Source organism: Amblyomma mixtum, chromosome 3, assembly GCF_055824585.1.
Source record: "Amblyomma mixtum isolate Tamu chromosome 3, ASM5582458v1, whole genome shotgun sequence".
NCBI lineage: Eukaryota > Metazoa > Arthropoda > Arachnida > Ixodida > Ixodidae > Amblyomma > Amblyomma mixtum.
In genome coordinates this window covers 104,030,167-104,055,574 of record NC_143014.1, presented here as the reverse complement: position 1 = coordinate 104,055,574, position 25,408 = coordinate 104,030,167, and the positions used below count along the sequence as shown (strand labels likewise).

General features: G+C 42.5%; 3 protein-coding genes across 9 annotated transcripts in view; 1 reads left to right on the top strand and 2 right to left on the bottom strand.

The window, feature by feature from the left end:
• The window catches only part of PNKP (Polynucleotide kinase 3'-phosphatase), a 46,958-nt gene extending 32,626 nt beyond the window's left edge, over window positions 1-14,332 (bottom strand). For 3 of the 5 annotated variants that reach the window (XR_016290556.1, XR_016290555.1, XM_089580512.1), the window contains exons 1-12: window positions 13,565-14,332; window positions 13,154-13,441; window positions 12,835-13,079; window positions 12,029-12,108; window positions 10,886-11,172; window positions 9,039-9,106; window positions 6,680-6,772; window positions 3,491-3,592; window positions 3,375-3,402; window positions 893-954; window positions 697-806; window positions 210-297 (exon numbers count right to left, since the gene is read on the bottom strand). Coding sequence is in view for 2 of the 5 variants with exons in the window: in XM_089580512.1 (XP_089436638.1) it covers window positions 210-297; window positions 697-806; window positions 893-954; window positions 3,375-3,402; window positions 3,491-3,592; window positions 6,680-6,772; window positions 9,039-9,106; window positions 10,886-11,172; window positions 12,029-12,108; window positions 12,835-13,079; window positions 13,154-13,441; window positions 13,565-13,700 (1,587 nt within the window). In the remaining 3 variants the exon portion in view is untranslated. The remainder of the gene's footprint in view (window positions 1-209; window positions 298-696; window positions 807-892; window positions 955-3,374; window positions 3,403-3,490; window positions 3,593-6,679; window positions 6,773-9,038; window positions 9,107-10,885; window positions 11,173-12,028; window positions 12,109-12,834; window positions 13,080-13,153; window positions 13,442-13,564) is intronic. The other 2 variants (XR_016290554.1, XM_089580511.1) reach the window with 1 other exon arrangement.
• A 999-nt stretch (window positions 14,333-15,331) lies between these two features.
• On the bottom strand, window positions 15,332-20,897 carry LOC149351233 (uncharacterized). 3 transcript variants are annotated; one of them, XM_089580526.1, is made up of 4 exons: window positions 20,599-20,897; window positions 20,229-20,380; window positions 20,031-20,132; window positions 15,332-16,913 (listed from the first exon to the last, which is right to left on the bottom strand). In XM_089580526.1, the coding sequence occupies exons 3-4, from the start codon at window positions 20,107-20,109 to the stop codon at window positions 16,567-16,569; spliced, it is 426 nt and encodes a 141-aa protein (XP_089436652.1). In that variant the 5' UTR covers window positions 20,110-20,132; window positions 20,229-20,380; window positions 20,599-20,897; the 3' UTR covers window positions 15,332-16,566. The 3 variants fall into 3 exon arrangements, with proteins under 3 accessions (XP_089436652.1, XP_089436653.1, XP_089436651.1); XM_089580527.1 differs by lacking the exon at window positions 20,229-20,380 and having other exon boundaries at window positions 20,031-20,160; XM_089580525.1 differs by lacking the exon at window positions 20,229-20,380 and having other exon boundaries at window positions 20,599-20,894.
• LOC149351232 (transmembrane protein 42) lies at window positions 20,876-25,114 on the top strand. Its single transcript, XM_089580524.1, has 3 exons — window positions 20,876-21,468; window positions 21,540-21,686; window positions 24,906-25,114. The coding sequence occupies exons 1-3, from the start codon at window positions 21,310-21,312 to the stop codon at window positions 25,062-25,064; spliced, it is 465 nt and encodes a 154-aa protein (XP_089436650.1). The 5' UTR covers window positions 20,876-21,309; the 3' UTR covers window positions 25,065-25,114.
• The last annotated feature ends 294 nt before the right edge of the window (window positions 25,115-25,408 follow it).

The following is a 25,408-nucleotide window of genomic DNA, read 5'->3' as shown; positions in this document are numbered from 1 at the left end:
TAGTTATTATTATTATTATTATTACTATTAACAGAACCGCCTCTGCTCACATACTGTTGCACTGCTGTATATTATGCACTTTCTTTGTTGTATTCTGTACTCTGCCCTTCCTGCAACAATCCTGATTGCGATTGGCAGTATTTCTAAATAAATAAATAAAAGCCACAGTGAACACATGCAAAAACCATTCAGAATGAAATACAACAAACCTGATTATTATGCTTTGCTCTCTCCAAGGAGCAGTCAAATACAAAACATCTGCACTCACAGCCATGTTTCTTTGCAATGTCTATAAACCTACAAAAAGAAAAAAAAAAAGATTGTGCTGTCAGTCAAATCACTAAAAATATACTCACTCCCTTTCGTTGAAACATTCTGCATAATGAAACAATGCTCACTTCACAGGTGGTCTCATCTCACCACCTGGTCAAAACAGGTGGTGAGATCAGACCACAATGCTCACCACCTGGTCAAAACAGGTGGTCTCATCTCTAGCGGACATGGACTAGCCACACAAACTGGACTTAGACACACGAGCTTGTCGTGTGTTTTCTGGCAATCTATGTTCGGTTTAAGGTGATCAGGGCTCGTCTAAAGCATTTTTTTTGGTTTGCCAATGCATGGCAACATGGCTACTTCAGAAAAAAGAAAAAATGTGCCCATTAAGGAGTTACTGCCATTTAACTGCCACTTTACCTTTTTCGGCTTTCAGGATCTGGGTTCGTGTTGTCTATGACTGCACTTCGGTTACGCTCCAGTGCTTTTTCGCATTCTTCAACACACTTCTGCCACGACTTTAACGTGTCCTGGAAGCACATATGAAGCACATAAATCAAAAGAGCTTGACTAGAGCCTTGAATAGGCACTAAAGAGTAACCAAAAATTTACTTACACGGTTAATGTGAACATACTGCTTTGGTACAAGGTACTCCTTTGCAAAATGGCTCTTACCAGCTGTTGGAAAGGCACAGCAAACATCACATACCATTCTAAGCAATAAACAGTGGTGCTTGCATTCAGCACTGGAAGCCATCCAGGTGTACCAGTATAAGTTCATTTTCTTGACTAGATTTTAAGCAAGTACATGACCTGAACTGTACTTTCTCATGTACTGCTTTGGTTTCACTTGCTATGCAGTATGCCTCACCCTCGTTTAGAGCACTCGAGCAAAACATTCCCCTGCAAAAAGTGACACCTCATCACATCTAATTGGTTCTGGAGGCAACTGTTGCGCATAAGTGGAGTCACACAGACGTGCAAGCAACATGGGTGCCAGCACTTTGCCTGGAAATCATAGGCTGCTCTTTAATTTTAGTTTTTATTGCCTGGTATGTACTGCTCGAGCATTCCACACAAGGGTGACACAGACTGTACCTCATTTAAAGAGAAAGGATTCCTGATGTCATAAAAAACATGACAAATAAAGATTATGCATCTACGTATCTTTCAAATTTAATAAGTCAGATGCAACTTCAGTCTGCAGTGAAGCTCTGCCCACATTCAGGACTGCTGCACAGAATTCCTCTATGACAAAATGTAGTCTGTTGTTAAAACTTTGTTAAAACTTTTCTTGTTACTTAAACGAGAAGCTAATCACAAGAAAAAAACTTATAAGCTCCAGAATTCTGATGCCTGTCTTGTTTAATAAAGTCAAACATGAAAAAGCTGATTTTGTTTACTGTTGTGATTGAAATACAGAGTAATACAGGACGCTGTGGACCGTGGCCCAGGATTAACAACTGCTGTTTTCTTAAGTTGTACCCTACTATAACAATAAATACCCCCCCCCCCAACACACACACACATAGCATGAGTGACTGTGAAGGAAGCCAACAGTCACCGAAACCAAGAAGCATAGGGGAATTCTTCTATTTTTTTTTTAATAATATGTAGTTCTAATCAATGGTAGGTTAAGTGCAGTTATTTTATCGCTTAAAGATAACTGATTAGAAAGCATAAGGAAAAACAACAACATCCCACGTGACACTTGAGGTAATACAGGATGTCCTACGTCCGCCACCATAGGCGAGGGTAGCGCTGGTGAACACTCTTAAGGTTAGCTTACATGCAACACAAATACCCCCAAAAGCACATTTGACAGCTGCTGCTATAACTCAGTTGGTAGAACACTGGACGCAAAATTTGGAAGTCATGGGTTCAGGTCCCACAGGCGGCATGTGGTTGTTTCTTCTGCTTTCTAACAAATTATCTTTCAGCGGTAAAATAATTACGCTCAACTTACCACTGAATAGAATCACGTTATAAAAAAAAAAAAACATTCCTCTACGCTTCCTGGCTTTAGCGACTGTTGGCTTCCTTCACATTCATGTCATAATGAGCCCCTCATTTCCCCTTCCTTTGCCTTGCCTATAACCAAGGCAAGGCAGGGGAACTACAACCAAGTGATGCAGCTGCAGTTGTTCGTCGTATTCAAGACAAATTGTCATTGCCCTAATGCATATTTTGACAGTGGCACCGCACTTGTTCGTAATAATCGACCGTTCGTTATATCTGTGGCCGTTATAAGTTGGCTCAACTGTATACATGTCGATTACTTTGCATAGCTCAGCAGTGAACATAAAAAGTGAACACTCCCTGGAGCGGGGAACGTACACAAGAGAAATCTGATTTCTGCCCAAAGAATCAATATGTATGTATGACCAAGAAAAGAAGTGTACAGTGCGGCACGGGGTTTTAAACCTTAACATAAAAAAAAAAAAAACTTGCAATATTCACTACTGCACAGCGCAGCTAGCTTCGCAAATTTTTTTCACCAGGAGATGACAAGAAATCTGGAGGATTTCGTTTGTTTCGTTGTTGCTGTTCACAAAATTATCGAATCAAATCAAGCTTATTTTCAGCACTGTGTACAGTGTTTACAGCCTCCCTGGCAGGATGCTGCTGTTTGAATGTTCTTATGATCTTTAGAATAACTGCACCTTTTCAGGAACTACCCCTATGTGTTTCAATTAATGCTCTACTTCCTAACATAATTTTCATTTCCTGTTCCAAGATTAAGTTCCAAGATTAACAACACCTCCCATGATTAAAACTGTATAAATGTATTCAATTGTCTAAAGCATAAAAACACTCATATGCGTGTATATATTTTAATTAGAACAGACAAAATGAATAGGACATTCAATCACACTTTTGGTAACTTTAGTTACATCATCGGTTATGGCATCTTTGATAAACTTGCACTACAGTTGCCTCAGAACCACTGCGGTGCACAGGGGTCCACGGCAGTGTAGCCCTATGCACATCAGTACAATTTATCAAATACAAAATTGTACATTGGTGTGGTTTAGGCTATAAATATATTCTCTGCATAATCACTTTATGGCCTAGTGTGACAAAAAAAAAATACTTACATGCAGGATATCCAACAAGCACCACAACCTTAGGAGCAAGAAATGCGACAAATGTTAGTGAACAGAGTGCTGTTTTGCTCAACTATTTGAAAGTACTGTGAGCACGGGACACGCACCTCAGTATGGCCTGCTGGGAGGTCATCACCATTAAAAAATTTACTCCTATTAGACCCTGTAGTGGCTACAACTTCCGCAAGCGGCAGATCTGGCACTTGACGCTATAAACACAAAAAGAAAAATCGTCAATGGCAGTGAAATTCTGTGAGAGCAGGCACTGATAGCACTCAGCGATGTTCCATTCAAGGAAATTTTCAATCTAAAATTGGGCCTAAAGGGGAAAAGGGAAGCTTCATGAGCTATGGGGGAATATTAAAAATTAGCAGGGAAATGAGGGGAATTTTTTCCAGGTGAAGATATTTTTGGCTAAAGATAAAAATTATGGCCAGTGCAAAAAAAAAAATCTTTCCTTCAGGTCGACTTCAAGCCTTCTTGAGTTACACAGTGGTCACCACTGCTACGTTGCAAAGGTTCCACGCCTCTTTTCGAGAGAGCCACTGAAAGGATTGAGATAACGCTGGTGCAGCGATCAGCAGTGAGCCCCACTGTGCCGCGCTCTGGCCAATAGCGCATTCGCATTGTCATTGCTTCATTCTTCAATAATTTACTAACATTAACATGAGATTGCATTGACCATCTGGACCTTTAAGTTGTCTGCTGAACATAAGCAGAACGAAAGGAAGGTGGTTCCATCTCCCATACATCGCTCTCTCCTATATATTTCATTGTTACGTTCGTCTTTACGCTAAACACAAATACAGCACTGTCTCCAGTGGTATGTTTCTCACAGTGCCACTGCAGCAGCGATATGCCATATGCTGGGCCGAGCACTCTAAATGCATATTTGCAGCTTAGAGTTCTCACTGGGAAAGCTATCCTGTATTCCAACCTTAATTTCCTTTTTGTCCATTTTATGAAGCTAGTGAGTCAATCATTATGATGGATCAACAAATTTAAAAATAAATATGGTAGTCATGTTAATCTTGCACAAGCTAAAATAGCAAAAGAGTGATGTATGAGATATGAGTTCACACTAGTGATATACAAGCATGTTTCCTCAGGTTTTATTAAGAACTTAACTCTGACTGAATAAAACCAGAGCATAAATTTTTACAACTTTTTCTTTTAACACATAGCTTTTGGAGGTGATGACAGCCAACTTTTCTCACTGGCCACCCCTGCTTTAAATACGCGGTGGAGCGCAAACAAGAAAACACTGACGCACAACAAGTAGTTATTTAGCCAATTCCTGCCTTTTCCCCTTCATTAATCCTGACAAACTTCAAGGATTAATGAAACGAAAGTACTTTAAAGTACCTCGGGGAAAAATGCAGGGCTTTTCCAAAGGGTTCAGGAAAAAAGTGCCCAAAATAAAGACTTTTTGGCCTAAGTAAAGGAATTCTCAGTTTTGGTATGGAACATCACTGTTAGTACAGTAGAATCCCAACGATACGAACACGACCAATACGAATTTCGGATCATACAAATTCGTAAAATTCCCTAGCCAGAGTGCACTGTGTACATTGTGTAGAATTTCGGACATTCCAAATACTCCCGCGCTCTATGAACGGTAGCAATGCGTGAGCCACAACAGCACCCTCGACCATTAAGTGCTGCCCACACATCGCAGCAGTCGTGAGTGTGCACTGGCGCGCGGCCCACACATCACCGTCGTGAAAGCCAGTTGCGCTACACACACCCCAAATATTAAGCAGTGGCTGTGCGGCCGTAAATACATTTCGTCAGCCGTAAACAGGTCTGCATGAATGCATTTCCCAGGCTTCTGCATATGGATTTTGTTTTGGACGGATGATACAAAATTTTGGATGATATGAATTTTTTCACGACCCCTTGAGATTCATATCACTGAGATTCTACTGTATTACATGATGCAAATGATAACGCACAATATTCCACAGAAGTCACACGAAATTAAACGATGCAAGAGCACATTCTGATTCAACTGCTTCTGCTGATACCCTTTAAGCACCTCCAACTATGTACTATCAGGAACAGAGGTCTCCAGGATGAGTGAAGAGCAAGCAATGTCGATAGCTCTATTGATAACCGGTGCTTCGAGACTGTATTGGCGGAGGTGAAAGTCAGACTCCCTTGCTCCAATGTTTGGCAGTAAAATAAATTACTGTGGAAAGACGGGGCACCTATGCGTCCAGGTTCCTTTTTGTGCATCCTGAAGGCTTTTGTGCCAGACAGCATATTAACGGCACTAATCCCCATGATAGCTTATATGCCTTCAGGAGTACTTGTGAATGGCATGGACGGTTTTGCACACTTGGAAAAGACAGCTCCTAGAACTATCCATGGTACTGTAAACCACAAGAGAAACTTCTCACCAGCATGCATGGCTCATGGTGTCACATAGGTGCCTAAACGTCCCTCAGTTTTTTTTTTTCATCACTACAAAATTTGAGTTAGGCCAGAGATTAGGAGTAGATTTATGGGGAAGGGACGGCAATTTTGCAGAGGAAAAACATGTCGAACCCCATTTTTTGATGAAAAAGTAGAAGAAATGCATGGTTCAAGTGGAACTGCCTCCCCCTCCCAACCACACCCCCTCCAAGGTGACCTGTAGATCCACCCCTGCCAGAGATATTAAACCATTATATTCTAATTCCACAACAGGCAATCACAGCGAAGTTTAATGCACTCTGCTTCATCCTTCTATGCTTCACAATGGCCATGCACACAATCCTTAGGCATACACACACACAAAACACACAACAGCACTCCAGCAACCTACTTTTCGAAAATATGATTAAGTATTTCAGCACTGAATGAGGTGTTGCCAACATAATTTGTTTGATAAAGTCATTAAAGCAATGAATCAAAGTCTTTTCAACACAGAAATCAGAGTCAAGCATTGCTGTTACCAGCATGCTATGAGAATGCTATGAGCATGTTATAAAACTGAACCTCATTTGAAGACTGACACCCGAGAGCATTGTACAAAATGGTACAGCATGCAAGCTGAACATCCGTGCAGCTGATCTATACATCAAAGAGGCACAGAAAACTGTTCTCTGAGGCAACATATGGTCAAATGTGCATGCTGTTAACCCTTTTTGTCAGTAATAAGCGTTTAGTCACACACAGATGGTTTTTAGGTAACAATCGAAGTTAATTTAACACACAGAGCATTCACACTATCATTATTTTAACAAGGTTACCGATGAAAACAAACAAAGGCTTATTGTCTTCTGTGCTTCAAAGCATACAGCCATACTTACGGGGTCGAAAGCTGGGAGCTCAAACTTAGCTGCAGGGCGCTTCAAGAAGAACTCTTCTGGAGTGTAAAATGCAATTCCAATATTCAGAGCAAACTGAAATAAAACACAAGGCAATTCTGGCAACTTTTAACTCTGCTGCAAGCACAATATAAATAGCGTCAAGTCAACAATGCATAACATTAAAAAATATTCAATATGGCACGCTGCGAATGGTTCCCTTCAATGACACTAAACAGTTAATAATTGATTTCTCCTTTTTATTTTCCATGTACAGCCATTTAACACAAATGATTTGTGTTTATGCCAAAAACTCGAAAGTCGTGACATGTCTTCTGCGGCTGAAGAGGTTTACAGGTGCTGACAATTACGCTGAAATCAGCATGCAACAAGCTGCCCCAGTGTAATAGGTATGGCTGAACAACTGTTTGGACATGCAATCAAAATATATGATCTGGATAACCAGTCGTGTCCACGTCCACGTCCAAATAAGTGGCCAAGCTCCTGCAGAGATTTTTCAGTACAGATGGGCAAACTAATATGAGGGCCATCAAGCTGAACATTGGTCATGGGTCTAAATATGCTTCAAAATATTTAAGTTTTACATGGAGTAGTATGTGGAGTTAGGTATCAGGCAAGTGTGTAGGGACCCATGACCCTGCAATCTTCATTTTCACGTCACCTTGTATACTACGCAATTCAGCCAGTTAGCCGAATCATTACAATCCAATTATTCATATGATTTATGGTTTATGGGGTTTAACATCCCAAAGTGACTCAGGCTATGAGGGATGCTGTAGTGGAGGGCTCCGGGTAATTTTGACCCCCTGGGGTTCTTTAATGTGCACTGACATCGCACAGTACGAGCCTCTAGCATTTTGCCCCCATTGAAATGCAACCACCACGGCCGATATCGAACCCGCATCTTTCAGGTCAGCAGCCAAGCACCGTAACCACTGAGCCACTGCGGTGGCCCAATAATTCATGTGTTCAGAAGTGTGCTCACTTCATTAAGTTATACAACCACAAGGGTTGAATCTCAGTAATGGTTACAGCATATTGCAAAATCAAAAAAAAAAAAAATGCCATGTACTCTAATTAGCGGTTGGATGTGTCGGTTTAAACTGGAAAAAAAAGATAAAAGTAATATGAATTCAGTTTTCAAAACCCAGTTTTAACCAAAAAAAGGTCAGTATTCTTGGCACGCAAGATATAGCTGGCTGCCTGTTGAGTACAAATTACACCCAATCAAAGTTGAAAATAACTATTAAGTAGGAAAGCCACGGGTGTGATGCGATGATGGTATTGAATAAGCAGCGCGGTTGTGTGATTTGAGGTACTGCTCGGCAAGCTTGCACGTTTCAGAATGTAGACTGGCAAGCACCACCTCCTTGCCACCTACTAGCTAAGCACTATTTGTTCACTATCATCACCCGCTTAGAGTAGCTAGTTGGTTAAGTAGGTTTGTGAACTGCATGTATAGGACACTGACACAAAACCATGCATGGGTGTCACAAAATTGTATCACCTTCTGGCTACCACAACGATTCAGCGGTGGTTCCACCGCTGCCATCAATATGTAGACCACAAGATGCCCTGCCCTCTCACTCAACCTAGTGTGATTACGCAACGATAACATGTCAACCTAGTTCTTAAAAGTAGGCGTCCACTTGCGTTTTTATCTGTCAGCTATCTTATTTAATTTGTGATACTTTTCTAATGATGACAGATATCCTTTCTATAAGTGCAGCTTCAAGTAGTACCATGCTCATCTTACTTACTGGTAAATAAACTGTTCATGCTGACAAAAACGTCATACAGACTCCAAGTGACTTTTGAGCACACATGAATGTCACTTTAAATCACCAAAAAAGTCAGTAAATCATTAATAAAAAATAATATTTGCCAAAGAAAAAAATGGCATTCTGAAATAAACACCAAAGAAAGTGTGCCAAATTTCAAAAAAATTAAATTATACCGGAAAGTCCAGCCCCTAACTATAATGTTCTCTGTCAAATTGCAGAGTTCACTCATATGTTTGAATTTTTTTTTAAGCTTTTCCTGAAGAACACTTTTCAAAAGGCATGGAGTACTAAATATTCATAAGAAAAACCTCAAACGCTTTCAGACCACTGAACACTATGACACTATTCCAGAGGTGACCTCAGTACAATGGTACACAGAAAGGGCTTACAGAAAAGCAGCTTGCACAAAAGAAGAGGTTGTAAACACAAGAATATGAAAAACTCTGAGCCTGGAAAAGGAAGCTAAGCTGAAGACAAGAGGTACCATGGAAGCTAGCGAACAGGAATATATATGACACAAAAATTCTGCACTACTGAAGGCAAGAGCTGTTACTAACCAGCCTGTCCGAACATGAAAAGTCTTTCTTGCGCTTTGGTTCCCAGTTTGCTGGTCTCCCTGCAGCATCTGAATAATAGAAAATCAAAAATATGTACACAACAAGAATATGGTGTATCTTTCATCAATAAGCTAAAAATGACGCTTTCCATGAGCAGTCACTATGCCATTTCAGTGTAAACAAAAGTACACTCTTAGTTTGGCTCTTACCACATGGCACCCTAAAGGGTGTTCAAAATTAGGCTTTAATGATTTTAAAAAAAAAATACCAACAGTAGTACACAAAATTTATTATTGTAAATTGGTTTGCAGCCAAGCAGACACAAACAGTGAGAAAAATGGTCATCATAGCCTCGGCAATTAATTAAAATTCATTACTTAGCTTTTTATTTACTGCTGTTCGTGCGCATGTTTATATTGAAAACTTAGAGGCAGTGGTATTCAAAGACTATTCTGTGTCGTTAAATTATAGTAACGCGTTTGTGTCCTGAGATACGCACGTCTAAATTTTCAGCCCTATTTATCTAATTATGCATGCAAGATCATGGCGCTTGGCATGAAACTCCTCCCTGATGTGACATAGCTGATGCGTACTACAGTGCTTCGACTCATAAGAATGTGGAATTACAGGTGACGGTTATAAATTTTCGCTCTTTGTCAGCAGTGTGGTATCACTGCACTTGACTGCATGTGAAGTCTAGAGCGGCACCAAACCTTATCATCCACTCAAGAAACAACTGCTCAAAGAAACAGTGCTTGCCCCATGCCGCCGGCACAGTGATTCTTGTGCTTTGCTGGCCAAGAACGAAAAGTTAGCACTGTCACCTGCAATTCCACATTCTTTTGAGGTGGAGTGCCATACAAAACAGCTGCGTCACACCAAGGTGGAGCGTCATGCTGAGTGCTGCGGTCTTGCATGTATAATTACACGGCTGGAGTGCTACTAGACGTTACTAGGCTGGAGTGCCCGGATTCGAACCAGACCGTGGCGGCCACGATTCGATGGAGGCGAAATGTAAAAGGCGCCCATATGCTGTGTGGTGTCAGTGCATGCTAAAGCTCTCCAGGTTGTTCAAATTATTTCGGGAACCTCCACTACAGCACCTCTTTCTGCCTTTCTTTCACTCCCTCCATTATCCCTTCCCTTACAGTGCGGTTCAGGTGTCCACCGAGATATGCGAGACAGTTACTGCGTCATTTCTTCCTCAAAAACCAATTTTCATTTTATTCCAGGAAACAGGTGCATAGCTAAAATTGTACAAAACAGAATAGTCTAAGAATGCCACTCCCTCTAAGTTTTCACTATAAATATGATTGCTAACTGCAGTAAATAAAAAGTTCATCAATGAATAACAGTCAACTACTCAAACTAGGACGACTATCTTTCTCACTGTATGCGTCCGCCTAGCTCCATAACCCATAGGTATTGGTATTTTTTAAAAACCATTAAAGCCTAACTGTGAACAGCCTTTATACACAATGGTACCTAAACAACCTCAAAAGTAGAAAAAATATTCAGAAAGCCAAAATACACAGTCATATGTTAAAGTAAATCTTTCATGAAAATGTCTGTAGCACATACAATTCAAACGACTACTGGTGCATGTATCATGTTGCCCAGGTGAAACGAAAATGCAGGTCAAAATGTTACACTTCTCCCATATGTGAGATTATGCATTAGCCCTTTTCAAAACTCGTGGCACAGCTTTTTGCACTATCTAACCTTTCTCTCTTTCTGTCTGTCTGTCTGTCTTATTCTGTAATGTGGAATCATATGACTCTACTAATGTCCTTTTTCAGAACGGCTTGTGAAGTTGCCACTTCACCACGTGCACAAAGTATACCTACCTCCAACATAAAAAGACTCCTCCAACTTCACAGGGATGCCTCCATTTCCCTCAGTCTCCAGGTGGTGCCATATTCCTGGTGCTGGCTTGCGATAGAACCCATGGCCGACAGACACATAGACTTGAGCTGGCACAGCCAGCTTCTTCAGAATATGCTCTACTTTGGCCTTGAAATCTGCTTCATGGCTGTGGCCCTTCGCAAGTCCTCTTTGATTGGTAATGATAACAAGCTTGTAGCCCTCTTCTATGAGGCTGCGCAAGCGTGCCTCACATTGTGGCAACAGTATCCTGAAAAAACAGGGAACGAACCTTCAGCTCAACACTACAACCTGCTGTTTCCACAAGCAACTACAGTGGGCTATTCTCATTTGTTGAAAATGAAATGTTGTCCAACAGCTTGTCTAATGAAATAAACAATCTACTCATGCTTGCCAAGGTAGGCACAGGAAAGGGACCTTGGTGTGAACAGAAAATGACATTTAAAAAAAAAACTGTTATAAAGTTTCTTAATAAGAATTCAGGTGACTAGGTGCACAGGATGCTAAAAACTTCTAAACACGCCCTAAAGTAACACACAAGTTACATACATGAGCACCAAAAAAGAAGTGAAGGTAATGGCACTGACGAAAGACCATATTTCAAGACTTCAGAATGTGCAAGCTCAAAAGGCTTTTCAAGGTAAGAATAGCAAAAAAATATAAAAGAAATGAGTACAAGACCAAACTCATTTTCCACAAGCCACAGAAAATCATTATGACAGCAGTGCTTCAGTGGAGCTGCAATAATTTATTCACTAATTCATATTCTGCCACACTGATGCCCTGCACTAATAAAAAGAACACAAGGTTGATTATCAACTCATCCTCCAACTTGTGATAAAGAGTCAAACTTTCCTTTCAAGAAATCCAGTCACTGTAGGCACTGACAAGAATAATTACTGCATCAAAATTAATCAATACAACTAAAAGGCAATTTTCAGGTAACCACACAAGGAGAATGCTTACACTAAACCAATATAACTAAATAGTTATTTCCAAAGGACAATTCCACCACAAGCACCTAAACAGATTCCTGTCATATTTCGACATTTATGCACAATGAGCAAAGATATCGAGGTGACGCAAAAAGAAATACTGATCCTTACCGCCAATCATGTGAGTTGACAGGAAACACCTTGCCAGACTTGGTAGTGATCAGAGTTCCATCAAGGTCGAATGCAGCAATCTATATCACAAAGAATTTCATTTAATATTTTCTTGTCTGCACAGTTTATGAGATATTTTAATGCACAGAATAGAAAACAGGAAGCATGTACTAACCATGTTACAAAAGGCATGGCGTCCTCGGCCTTATTCAAGGAGACAACAGTACTAAGCAAGAATGTCTTTCTTTGAGTCATTTAGGCTTTTTTTTTAACACATAAAATCATCAGGAAATTAATTTAGCCATTATAATATACTTCAATGCAAAGGTAGGTTCCTGCAATTTGCTCATACAAAGAAGCAAGTACAAAGCTGACATCTCCATGCTGCAACATGCTACAACTAGCACAAAGCTGTAAAACCTTTCCTTACTGTAAAGTTGCAGCAATCTCTCTAGCGAGAGATCCAACCTGAAAAGTGGCTCAGGTGTAACTACTTGAGTATCAGTCATCATGAGAAAACAAAAGCTTTTAGCATCCGCAGCTAAAAAACGTGCAATACATTTTTACCAAACAACCTTCCTTCGTTAATGCATCTGGATGGTAAATTTATTTCTGATACTCGAAACATAGTGTACATATATGCAACTATATTTTGCAATTGAGTGCAATAAATTGTATGCTAGTTAGGTAATATCTACCAGTTTTTACTCCAGCACTGTGAAGGCTGGGACAACCACCTCCAATAATTGCAACTGCCTTGACTGAGTGTTTCGAAAATCAGCCTGGTGGCCTTGCTTCATACTTACCTTCGGCTTGTGTTCAAGTCCGTCTGAATTAAGCATCAAAACATGATGTTCTCTCAATTCCACCCATCCACTCTTCACTGGGTTCACTAAAGGTACGGTACTGAGGCTTGAAGTTGCACCTTCACTTTGTTTAACCGATTTCTCATGGTTACGGCGCTCTTTGAAGCTATCCTGCATGTGTTTCAATTTCTGAGAAACTTCTTTCACGTGCTCGTCATTGTCGTCACGCGCGTCGGCGTTTGTATCTGCAAGTTGAGACAGAAATAATAAAACAAAGACAAGGCCTCAAGTTACCTCAAACCAGCAGCCAGCTACTTACGTTTCTTAGGTCGCGGCATATCTTCGCCTTCAGTTTTCCTTTTCGAGCGATGCTTTTCGCCGCAGTTTAGAGAGTCAGTATGAGCAGCCGAGGACGGTATGCCATGATCAAAAGACTTTTCAAACACAACTTCATACGGCAGGTCATCCGCCAGTAAATCAAACTGATCGCCGTCATGAACCGTCACCGTTTCCCCTACGGCAAGACGCCTGCCCGATACCCGGCACGGATTTTCTCCAAGTTGCGTTACTTCAATCGTGCCGCTGTCGAAATCTGCTCGCAGTTTAACTGCAAAAAAAAAAAAAAAAGGCAACGTATACATACAACCTTACTTCCTCGTTGGTACGGGCACCAAGTCAAATTTTTTCCTGCTGGACTTCTCGTGAAAACATCCTCAACACGTGCGCTCACCTTGACATCTGGAGCAGCGCTTGTTTCGAATTTGAGTGCTGCGGCTTCTGCCAACAACGGTGTGTTGGTTATGTGGTAGTATAATGTCAGGCAGGGTAGCAGATTTGCTCCGAAGCACGCAGTTCGAATAACGCATGCCTTCGGTTCAAAGGCTGCGGCCGCAGTGAACGTTAAACTGGAGTCCCAACGGATTACAACAGCTATGAAAGTATCACAATCAATTTCGACCACGGTAAAGTCATGTTAAAGTTGGCAAAGTTCAATCAAGGCGCTGGTTTCGACTCGCCCAGGCTAGGACCGGCCCACTACCGGGCTACCGGCCTGGCGCCCTGCCAAGCCCTACCCAGAGTTAAGCCGCACTTTCGTAGTACTTTGCTCCGAAGCACGCAGTTCGAATAACGCATGCCTTCGGTTCAAAGGCTGCGGCCGCAGTGAACGTTAAACTGGAGTCCCAACGGATTACAACAGCTATGAAAGTATCACAATCAATTTCGACCACGGTAAAGTCATGTTAAAGTTGGCAAAGTTCAATCAAGGCGCTGGTTTCGACTCGCCCAGGCTAGGACCGGCCCACTACCGGGCTACCGGCCTGGCGCCCTGCCAAGCCCTACCCAGAGTTAAGCCGCACTTTCGTAGTACTTGAAACCATAGAGTTTCTTACTATTATAGTAAGAAACTCTATGCTTGAAACCGATGCCAAACAACGAGCTTATTCGGCAGAACACCTCGAGGCCGTAACATAGTATTTCACGAGCGTCCGAGAGCACCACGACCGGCTTGAGAGCATTAATGTGACGATATACCCATGCGGTCATTTCGCTCCACGACGCAGATGGCAGCATATACTAATGAAATTCCCAAATTGAGCTAAAGTAAAAAAGTACACAAACACATTCTGGGCACGTTTTCTATTTTAATAACGGGGCGCATTATGGGTCATTTTCCTTGGTTGCTATGGTCAAGGAAACCATTTGCCGAGTCCCCACATATACCTACTTGTTACCTTACATGACAACAGTGTCGAACTGGAGCGTCCACTCCATGCAACCTAGAGGCAACCTGGAGGCAAACCTAATGCAGCACTGTTATGTGCGCACAAGACTTCAAAGGCGAAAGTACATCAAAGGCGCCCAATCTACTGTTCTTCTACACTTCAAAGGCCTTTGTTTCAGGTTCATGTCAAAAACTGCCCTGCTTCCTTTCCTCCTTTTGAGCAAGAAATTCACCGAGAGCTATACTGACCCCCTTTATCCAGCAAACAAAGTTATGAAACAATGCATGGTACAGGCGCAGACAAAAGTAAATGGAGCACGCAACTGTCTTCGAATATTTTTCACGCGCCACCTAATTGAAATTTCCAGCAGTGGTACGTGCATGCTGGTAGAGGAGGTTGGCGAGCTTTCTTGTAGACAAACAATGCTTCTTCATAACCAGTGGAGGAAGTGTGATTGCACTTCGAACGCAATAGCATGCTCCGTTTACTTATGGCCGCGCCTGTACATACAGGATTACACCTCTGCTCCATAGCTTGCTCCAAGAGTTGCCCATAAACCTGCTCCAATGGATTTATAGAAGCACTGCCCACACACTTCACTGAAAACATGTTGGCCATACTGTCATAAATCCTTGGCGATAAGCTGAAAAACGAAAAAATTCCTCTGTGGCAAGAGATGCAAGAAAACAGCTCTAGAGTCTAGTACAGGGGTTGGTCAGCATGCACAATGAAATGAAGCGGACTGATGAGTCCGATTCATTCGTACATGCCTGTAAAACTCACTAAAACAAGTTTATTCTCTGAACAACAAAATGTGACATAACCAACCTAAAATAGCCTTGTGAAAGTAAAATTGCTAGTACCGCAGAGAAATAAGTCCCGACATGGCAAAGTAAGTCAACTCTCTGAAAGGTACAGCTGGCAGCAAACGTTTACAGGACGCATGTGCATTGGAACGAATATAGTGCAACGCTGCCTGACAACTCAGTTGCCAGGTATTTGTACCAGCAAATGCCCCATGCACGTCTCCTCATACTTGCAGGCGTTTCTGGCAATAAGTTTCAGTGATGCCACCGAAATAATTCTTCCCACACCAGCATCCCACACACTTCCAGGGCCAATAGCACATACATTGTATGTAAAGTTTTTGCCTTTGCATTGTGTTTTGGCAACAAAGCTTCAACTAACTGGATCCAGCCAGTGCTCAGCTCAAGAGAGCAACTAGGATGCTTGACGAAGACAGCTAGCACCAAAAGTTTCATAAAATCATATATTGAAAATTTACTCCATTGCATACACACACCTTAAATAACTTTTAAAAAAATGCTACTTTTGGAGTGAAAAAAAGACCCAAGTTCTTAAAAAGTACCTGGATATATGGTCGGTGCAACACAGCATTAAACTGGTGCAACACAGTAAAAAAATGGCATTTATTTAAGGCAGGCTGTGCAAGCAGATGCACCCACACAGTAATACCATGGCTTCTTGTTCGAAACACTGCATTCTATATAAAAGCAACACTGGGATCTTGAGTTCACTGTTCAACAAGACGGCTATCGAGATGCCAAACTTGGAACCAGCACCTTGAAGAAGCCAGTACCTTTGAATTTATTTGTTTTCTGCAAGATGAGCAGATTCTTGTGCACCTAGAACCATACACTCTCACAAAGGACACACACATTGCCTTAAGTAGCGATGCACAACTTGCCAGTGTAATCTCCAGTGCAGTGACACTGAACGCAGTGCACTGCAAAAGCACTAGCATTGACTTATCCCTGCATGCAGCACAGGATAAAGCCATCCAGTGAACACACATACAAGCCACAACTGCTGCTGGATGCTTTCCTAAAGTGTCACAAGCTGAGCATACGAGCTACGAAAGCACCAACAAGAATTGTGGGACATGAAAAGGCTAGCAGGAGTTGAGATGCAGACCACAAGTGCGTCTTTTTTTTCTTTTTTTTTTCTAAGCCACTGTCTTTGCACCATCCTGTCCAGCACATTCTGATCACTTGTACTCATAGGGAGGAGGTGGGTCCTGCGGCATGCTTCCATAAGGGTAGCCAAGAAAGCCTGGTGGGGGTGGCTGGCTCTGGGATGGTGCTGGAGGCTGGCTGTAGGGAGGGCTGTATGGTGGGTGTGAAGGCTGGGTCATGGGTGCTGGTCGGGCCCCAGCCACAGCAGGCCCATACGGCACAGGGCCTGTGCTGTGAAACGGGTCTACAGGGACCGCTGTGGTGGTAGCTAGCATGGCTTCCCTGCGCCGGCACTCTCGACAGAAGCAAGCGCAGATTGCTATGAACACAGCAAAGCACACCAAGGGCCCAAGGAGTGAAATCTGTCCTCCCAAGTTGTCTGAAACAGAGAGAAAACAAATCCTTATATTTCAAACAACCCTTTCCAAACCAACATTTCACAGTAAGGCAAAGTAAGGCAGCTAGGGTGGTAATAAACTAATTACAAATTAAGCTGAGGGAAGAGCAACTTAGTCAAATATATGTGAAAAAAAAAAGGGGGGGGGGGGGGGGGATCTGATGAGCCAGAAAAAAAAAAAATTGTTACTGAAGCCTGCTGGTTACATCCTACACTGAGGGCATCCTACAGGGTTACATGCTGTGCAGTTCAACAGGATTATACGTTCAAAGATATACTTTCTGATATCACAATTGCAGCTGCTCTTTTCCTCGGATGACAGAGCCGATGAAAGCTCTTCTGCTATTCATGTCATTCCAACTTAGGTCCAGACAACAGACTGGGTCAACAAACCCTGTGGAAGATGGCCGTATAGGAGGTATTCACATGATGTCATCCGCAAGGGGCGCTAGCGGCCGGCGCGGCTTTCGCCATGTTGGTGGTCGCGCGCGCGGCCGCCGCAGCCAGCGGCAGCGTTTGAATAGCTGGTGATGGGTGAAATGTGAGTGTATTTCGCGTCTCGCCGCACGTAATTTCTGTCCGACCCGTGCCGCCGCGTGACTGAGTGAATATTCCGTGAACTGTGCGAAGCAGAAAAGAGCGGGCACGCTCAGAAGGTTCTACTTTGTGAAAAGTTCGACCCCCCGTAGGAATGCGGAGGAACCGGCATGGTGTGCGACGTATACAAGACTGCTGCCGCGCGTTGAATTCACCGGTATCGAGGCCCACCTTGTGCACGGCTTAAGTTTGCTGGCAGGCCAAGGAATTAAAGGATATAAACCTATGAGAGGGTGCAATTACTTGACAAGCGGGTGAGTCCAAGAGTCGTGCTGTGGGTGCCGACGGCCGAAGTGCCGTTTTTGAAGAGGTGAGTAATTCGAAGGGTCTGTTCACTTAGCTGTAGCTTAACTTGTCATCTCTACCTGCTGAAAGTGACGTGTTTTACAACTGAATCTAGCGGAATGGCATCACACTGCGTTGCTGCGAAAACGGTGTTGTGCATACGAAGCAGCGCTACGTAGCTACAATCAAAACTGCAAAACATTCTCGCTGTGTCTGCCGTTCGTGCTGCGAGCGCATGACAGTATTTGTTTGGCCGTTCTGTCGGGTAAATAAGGCAGCCATGACGCTTTGCCTTTCTGCTGAAAGACCGTACGTCTGAGAAGCGTCAGCAGTTCCCGGACTACAGCTAGGCGCTTGAATTATCAATTTCTGCGGTGGCAGTTCTGGAATTTCGGTAATTAATCGTGCTGTTTATCCACGATGTGCCCTGCATGACTAGCTGACAGTTATCAACTGATATTAAAAGCTGCAAGTCGTGTACGTTCTTGCGTGCAGCGCAGCCAGTCAGTTTTGCTGCCGAGTTGAGGCAGCTCGGTTATATCACGGCGCAGAAGAATTCTGCTGCAAACTTCATGCCTAATACGCGCTCCACAAAGATAAGTGGTCGCTGACGTATTCAACAACGTACAAATATGTTACGGATCACTAACAGTTCAGGCCGGGTACCTCACGGCGCGCCGTGACACTGCGCGAGCTGGCCTGAAACGACCGCAAACATGGCGCGCCTGCCGAGACGACGCTCGCGCCGTCTGGTAGCGCGGCCTCAGTGAATACCTCCTATAGCCAAATTTTCATAGCTGTCACAGCTGTTTATTAAAGGTATAGGTTTCTATCTGAAACACGGAGGAAACAAACCTACAATTTTGCAAGATGTGCGACATCTATATCAACTAGGCCTGTGATGGGTGCTAAGCTTCATGGTGTCGAGTGATACAAATAGTACCAATGACCACAAAGCTTCCATATTCGCAAAGGTTGACATTTTCATAAATACTGTTCGAAATCAGGGAATGAACCTATGAATGCGCCTGCATGAGTAAAGAAAGTTCCCAGAACACTCCAGAGCATCAAACTGAAGAATGCTTACAAGGGTGCAATGACTGATAATTTTGACAGTAAAAAGGATGCTATCTGAATGGTCAGTGATGCTACAAGCACCTGACAAGCTCACGAAGATGCATCTATAGCATCAAGGTCTCAAGTTCAGGAGAATATGTAGTAAAATAAAAGGTTTGTCACATGCAGACATTCATCTAATTTCCTTAATATAGGGCTGAACCAATAATGAACCTATTTCATTTCATTCTAAGTTCCAAACTAATAAGGCTAAACTATATTTGAGTGCCATATTTTCCTTTTAATTGAATGTCATCACTAGGAGTGCCACGTATTTGTGTTAGGCACAACTAAACTGCTGGCTTGTTTCCTCTCTTATTTCACATAGAGGTAGCAATTGATAGCGAGTTTCATTTATTACCACATTTTGGAGTGGCACTTGCCTGTGTGCTGCAAAATAAATCTAAATACAACAATACTGTTTTGTACTAAATTAAAGTAATCTAAATAAGTTAAATATGGAAGCACTGGAAATTAGACCCATATAGAATGAGAAATTCTTTCAAAATTTCATTTGGCAATTCACACCACATATTCTTATATTCAGTGCATATGAAACCTGCCAACAGAAAAAAATGTACAGCCAAAGAAATTCCAGAATGACTACTTAAGTTACCATTCATGCCACCCTCAGTACAAATGATTGCAGAAGTATGAAACTGCACCTCTTTGGCCTCACAATCTGACACTGAGGTTTTTTTTTTCTAATATTAACTATTGTAACAGCCATATCACAGAACTATGGTTTTATTTCGACAGTGTGTGCTCGAAACGGGCACAGGAAACAGCGCTGATCATTTAACAGCTTTCATCTAAAAAATATAAAGGTGCACCGCACTGCCTTGTCAGTAAGTTACTGTACTGGAGACTGGGATGTGTTTCAACGGTATTTAGTTTAATTTCTCTGCACGACTACGGTCAAAATTCGAGTCATAGCATAGCAATAGACGGAAAGCTAGCACAGTGCAAAAAAAAAAAAAAAGACGTAGATGCACAGTTCTCATGAAACGCTTTCATTAAATAGTATACCACAGTGGCAGCCACACCAAACACAGATAAAAAGGTTGTGCAGATTAAAATCTTAATGAATGCTCCACTCACCTTCATATATGTGAGCATGGACAGGCGTCCAGATGAACAAGAGATTAATCCAGGCAGGGAACCCGGTCCTGAAGATCATGACGCCCGATTGTACACAGCTGCCTGTAAGCACGTCAGTGATTCAGCACCCCTGTAGCACAATACAGCGTACAGTTCGCAGAGATTCAGCTTTCAAGACAGTACAAGAACGCAGCTGACCTTGATGTGAAGGCTAGCGTAAACAATTTGCTGCGCGTCGACTCCTTTTTCCTGTACGCCAGCAATGCTTCGTACGCTCTACTCGCGCGACATGAGTGGCCGAAATCAGGCAGACATGGCAGCAGTGGCTGTCATGACGTCTTTTGGCCAGGCTACTTCCACCGAAGAACCGAAAACATGCTGCGCAAACACGCGCGTCAAGAGCAATTTTTGAGGCAGATTAATGTCAGAAGCAGCTGCATTCGGCACGGCTTCTTGTACGACACAGCTAGCTGGTAAACAATTAAAAACAAATGCATGGGGGCGGGGTGACGCAAATGCCTAAATATCTAGTTTAACGTTAGGATATTGAACACAGTAACGAGCTCACCTGAAGAAAGCAATTCGTCCTCGGTATCCGACCGTTCAGTTGACAGTACCAGACCCAGGCCCAACACGGGCGCTCTGGGTATGCGCCTTGCTCAGCCTGTCTGCTACCTGTTTTTCCAGATCACATGAAATACTATGAGTACCACTGCGACGGGTGGGAAATATAAGCTGAGCGAACGCGCAAGCAGCGCATACGCGCAACGCACGACACTGCCTTGCAGCCTCGCCTTTCCCTTCCGCGAGATCCTCGCGCAACCAGGCAGCCGGGCAGCTTTAGCTATGGCTCTGGCTCTGAGCTCAGGCGCGGGCCGGCCGTATGTTGCCAGAACGGACGGCTGTTGTCGCCAACGGGCGACTGCAACCATGCAGTGTCGCTGGGAAACTACACAGTAAACCATGCAGTAAACCATTCTTCAACCCTTTACGAAAAACGCGTCATGCATCTTTTTCTTCCTCCATGATTCCAGACAGTAACTAGAGCCAGTGCTTCCGCAAAAAGCACAAATGAGGCACCTCGGTACCGATGATACCGATCGTACCGATTGAAAAACGCGGGGCGGCAGTGAAACGTACTGTGGTTTCGATGGTTTCGCCTTGCTGTTGTAGCTGCTTATTCGCCTTGCTTACCGATGTGGTGGCGTTTTGCGAAACTCACTGGGAAACATGCATTTCACTTAAGTAGCGTGTGAGTACTTTGATTTTGCCTAACGAAATGAAGGGAATGACGCTGTCACTCTTGTCCGGGCTTCTTGCTGCCCTTGCCTCCCTGTGCGGGAAATTTTCGATGGCTGGTGGGGAGACCGCCAGTGCCTGCCAAGCTGTGTTTGGGCATTGGCTGTCCGGTGCCTCAGCTCACTATTTATGCGGCAACGTATGTATTCACTTTTTTCCCTTAAGACATCTTACAGGTGTTGAACAGAATGTTTTCGTATTATTTTTCAGCTTATCGCGGTTATCAGAGTTGTGTTCTTCCTCCTAATGATCGGTTGCAATGCTGTCATGTGGACGGTGTTCACAAAAGCGTTGCGACTGTGCACAACAACCCTGGAAGCTGCAGTGACCAACACGGCATCGAATTTTTTCTTCACCGTAAGTACCCATTCATCGTTTGATTAATCATCCCGCCCCAGAAGCTATATGAGACTTGCGTCCTCACGTTGAATCTGTTCAGCGGAATCAGCTTGCTAACGGCAGAATGAGCTGTTAAACCAGTTTAGGTGGGCAGTCCAAAACCCTTTAGTAGTAATTATGTTTAGGGTTGTCGCTCATTATTTCTTCTGGAGGGTGTTTAGTGCAGTTAGCGCACAGTACACATGTGTATGTGCATGTATGCATGCTTGTTATTTAGAGATTAAATACTTCTTTATGCTAATTATATTTTGAGTAGTGCTTGCCGTATACTCTGCCTCTGTAGTGAACCAGATGTTGCTGTTCCCAGCCTAATCGATTGCAAATAAAAGCGCATAGTGTTTATTTGTATGCAAATATTGCAAATGGATTATCACGCACAAGGATGGACACACAATTATAATATTAGTTCATGACTAATTTACAAATTTTATTTCAACATTTCAGTGTGGTTTCCACGACATGTTATCCTTGTGAAGCCTGTCAGTAATGTGGCATTCACTGTTGTCTTGTTTTTTGAAAACTGTTTTTTCTATGTTTCAATGAACACTGATCTAGTAGCCAAAGCTCTCCAGTGCTTAAAGTCAGTACGTACCTCATGTGCTTCACCAGTTCTATCGGTAAAGAGATGTGCTGACAAAGTGTGTAGTTCATATAAAAAAGTAGTGCTAGACCTCATACTGATATTTTTTATTGTTTCGATCTTGTTAAGTTCCATAGTGCTCACACAAGGCAATCTTTCTGCAAACTTTGTTTTTGTGATATGAAAGAATCTTCATACATACGAGGGGCATTCATAAAGTTTGTATTATTGCCAAGAAGAAACACAGATAAAAGAATGAAACTTGGGCAGGAGTCTTTTTCATTTTCTACATATTCTCCTCCCATGACCATGCACTTCTGCCAATGATGAACGACCTGCCGCAGACGATCCCTGTAAAACTCCTGCTTTCCTGAATTTAGGAAGAGTTCCACTTCAGCAATAACTTCCTCGTCGTCCCGAAAATGTTTTCCATACAGTGTGCTCTTCATACAAGGGAAGAGGAAAAAGTCACTAGGTGCGAGGTCGGGTGAATATGGGGGACGGGGCAAAATTTCGTAGCCTAAAGAGCCGCATGTGTCGCTGTCGCCTGTGTGAGTGAGCCAGCAACCACGGAACCTAGCGCGCGGCGACCTTTGTCATGTGCAGGTTGTTGTGAAGGATGATGTGCACTGAACCTACGCTCACATTAACCTGTTTCACTATTTCTTCAACAGTTATCCGCTGGTCAGTGAGCACTAGAGCTTCCACTTGTGCAGCAGTCTGTGGTCGGCCACTGTGTTCTTTGTCGTCCAGGCTTGTTTGACTGCACTTAAATCGTCTGCGCCATTTTACGACAGTGCTATAGGCTGGGGCATTGTCATCGTACACCGCCACCAGCTCAGCATGAATTCTCTTGGCATCATGTCCCTTCAAATACAAAAAGCGAACCACTGCACCTGCTTCGAGTTTTTCCATGAGTTTTCCGATGGATGCTGACATTTTTGTTTTGTTCCCCTAGCGGTGCTGCGCAGTGCTATATAGAACACAATTATTATATTTTACTAAAACTAGAGAGACATGCATTCATTTTGATGCCTATCGTGTACGTCTCTTCTAAATTAATGGTACTGATAATACAAACTTTATGAACGCCCGTCATACACTCCCTGCATGTGATCATTTAAAGATATAACTCATCGGGCATATGGACAAAGGCTGCTCTGTTGCTCATCATTCTTTGTGATTGTCTGTTTGGATGTTTCTGGAATGGTCTGACCTAGTTGTTCATTGCTGTAGTATTTACTCACATATTAAAAGAAGCTGACTTTTATTATCCAAATCGAATGGAATGCCACTATTCAGATAAAGCTTTAATTCAGTCCATACTCTGGCTTTCCCATTCAAAGCATGAGGGACACAGAAATGCTCTTCCATGTGCCACACTGGTTGTATGAAACCTGCTGCATTTTAAAGGAAATTGGAATGTGATGATGTTGGTAGAAATCACTTAAGTCCAGAATTTTAATATCTTAAAATATAATTTTTTATTGCTCTGAAATTGGCAACAAAAACATTTTTAGATTCTGGAAACCAGACTTGGCAGAATGTATAAAGTGAAAAAAAAAAAATGGATATCACAAAATTGCACTGCATGTGAAAGTGCTACATTAATTACATGAATTTTTCTACAGTTCTGTTAATGAAATAACATTTTGAACTATCATTTTTGTCTTTAGGCAGTCTGTCAAGTGCAGTTATCGAAGTACTGATTTGTAAAACTTAAATTTAGAAAGCTTGAAATTCAGTTATTTCGGCAGTATTTTTGTGAAACATTGAGGAGTTATCAAAATGAATCTTCCAACACCTACGACATTTCAACTTGTTGTGAATGAATTAAAGCTGACCCAAATAATTTTAGTTTTTGTTCTCAGATAGGAGCCTTCAAGGGAATGCTTTTGCTTAGTGGGGCATGATTGCCTTCTCAGCATTCATTGTTTGGTATCCTGGGTGGTGCAACTTTCTGAAAATTTTTTGCTAGAGTGCTCTTTTATTAGTAGTGCTGTGCTAAGGAGTTTCTTGGTAATAATTTCAAGCTGCTGCATTTATTTCAAAAATTGGGCTGAATAGTCCTCTTCTTTTCAAAAACAACACATACATCTTCCACATATCACTTGTGTTGCATTACGGTACTTTACATCTACCATTCACACTTTTGTTTGCATCTTTTTGTTGCAATATGATCTTTAATGTGTTGAGGTGCCCAGGAAGCCAGTCTAAACATGCAGCTATGACCACTCTTCTCTGTGGGATTCAAAGTGCAACCCTTAATGTTGGACCGTGCCTCCAGGCAGTGAAGGCAGTGAACTTTTTTTCTTGCTTTCTTGTTCTGAAAACTTCTGTGTGCACCTGTACCTGCCATGTTGTTTGGCTTAGGTAGAAAACTGTAATTGGCATTGCCTTTATCTTATCTTAAACACTTGCAGCAGTTTAGATGTGGGTGCTGAAGTGCACTAGTACAGTAGTACCTGTTATGTTTCGGGGTAAAGCGCATTGTATTTTTTGCTATACAATGGTTTCTATATACCTTTTCAGTCGTATTTTGGTCCAAGGTTTCTGCCCTTGTGGCATTAAGTGTAATTTCTTTAAATGTGTTGCAGGCAATCTTTGGCCAGACTTTGTTTGGTGAACAGCTAACACTGCTGTGGTGGCTTGGCACTGTGATGATTCTCTTTGGGCTGCTGCTGATGCACCAAGCAAACGTGGACTCAAAAGGAGTGCATACAGTGCGAGGATCCTCTCGCTACAAGAGCAGCTGAACGCATCATGTTTTGGCATTGTGATTGTACGTGTGACAGTGGCCTGTGCATGCAACAGTTTTATGCCTTGTTCTTTGTGGCCAGCAATGTATGTGAGAAAAAAGTGGTGACATTTAATTTATAAGGTACTCTTGTGAGAACATGTGCTTTTTGTGATGTAATGGTTATTTCATAAACTGAATCATTACCACAGCTTAGAAGTGCATTTTGATTGTGTACTTTCTAACCATGTGCTAAGGTTGATTACACTTTTGGTGTATGGCTTCTGTGGGAGCAGCATAAGGATGGTAGACGTCTGCTTTGGGAAGGCATTTTAATTGGAGTGGTTACTTTCCTGCAAATGT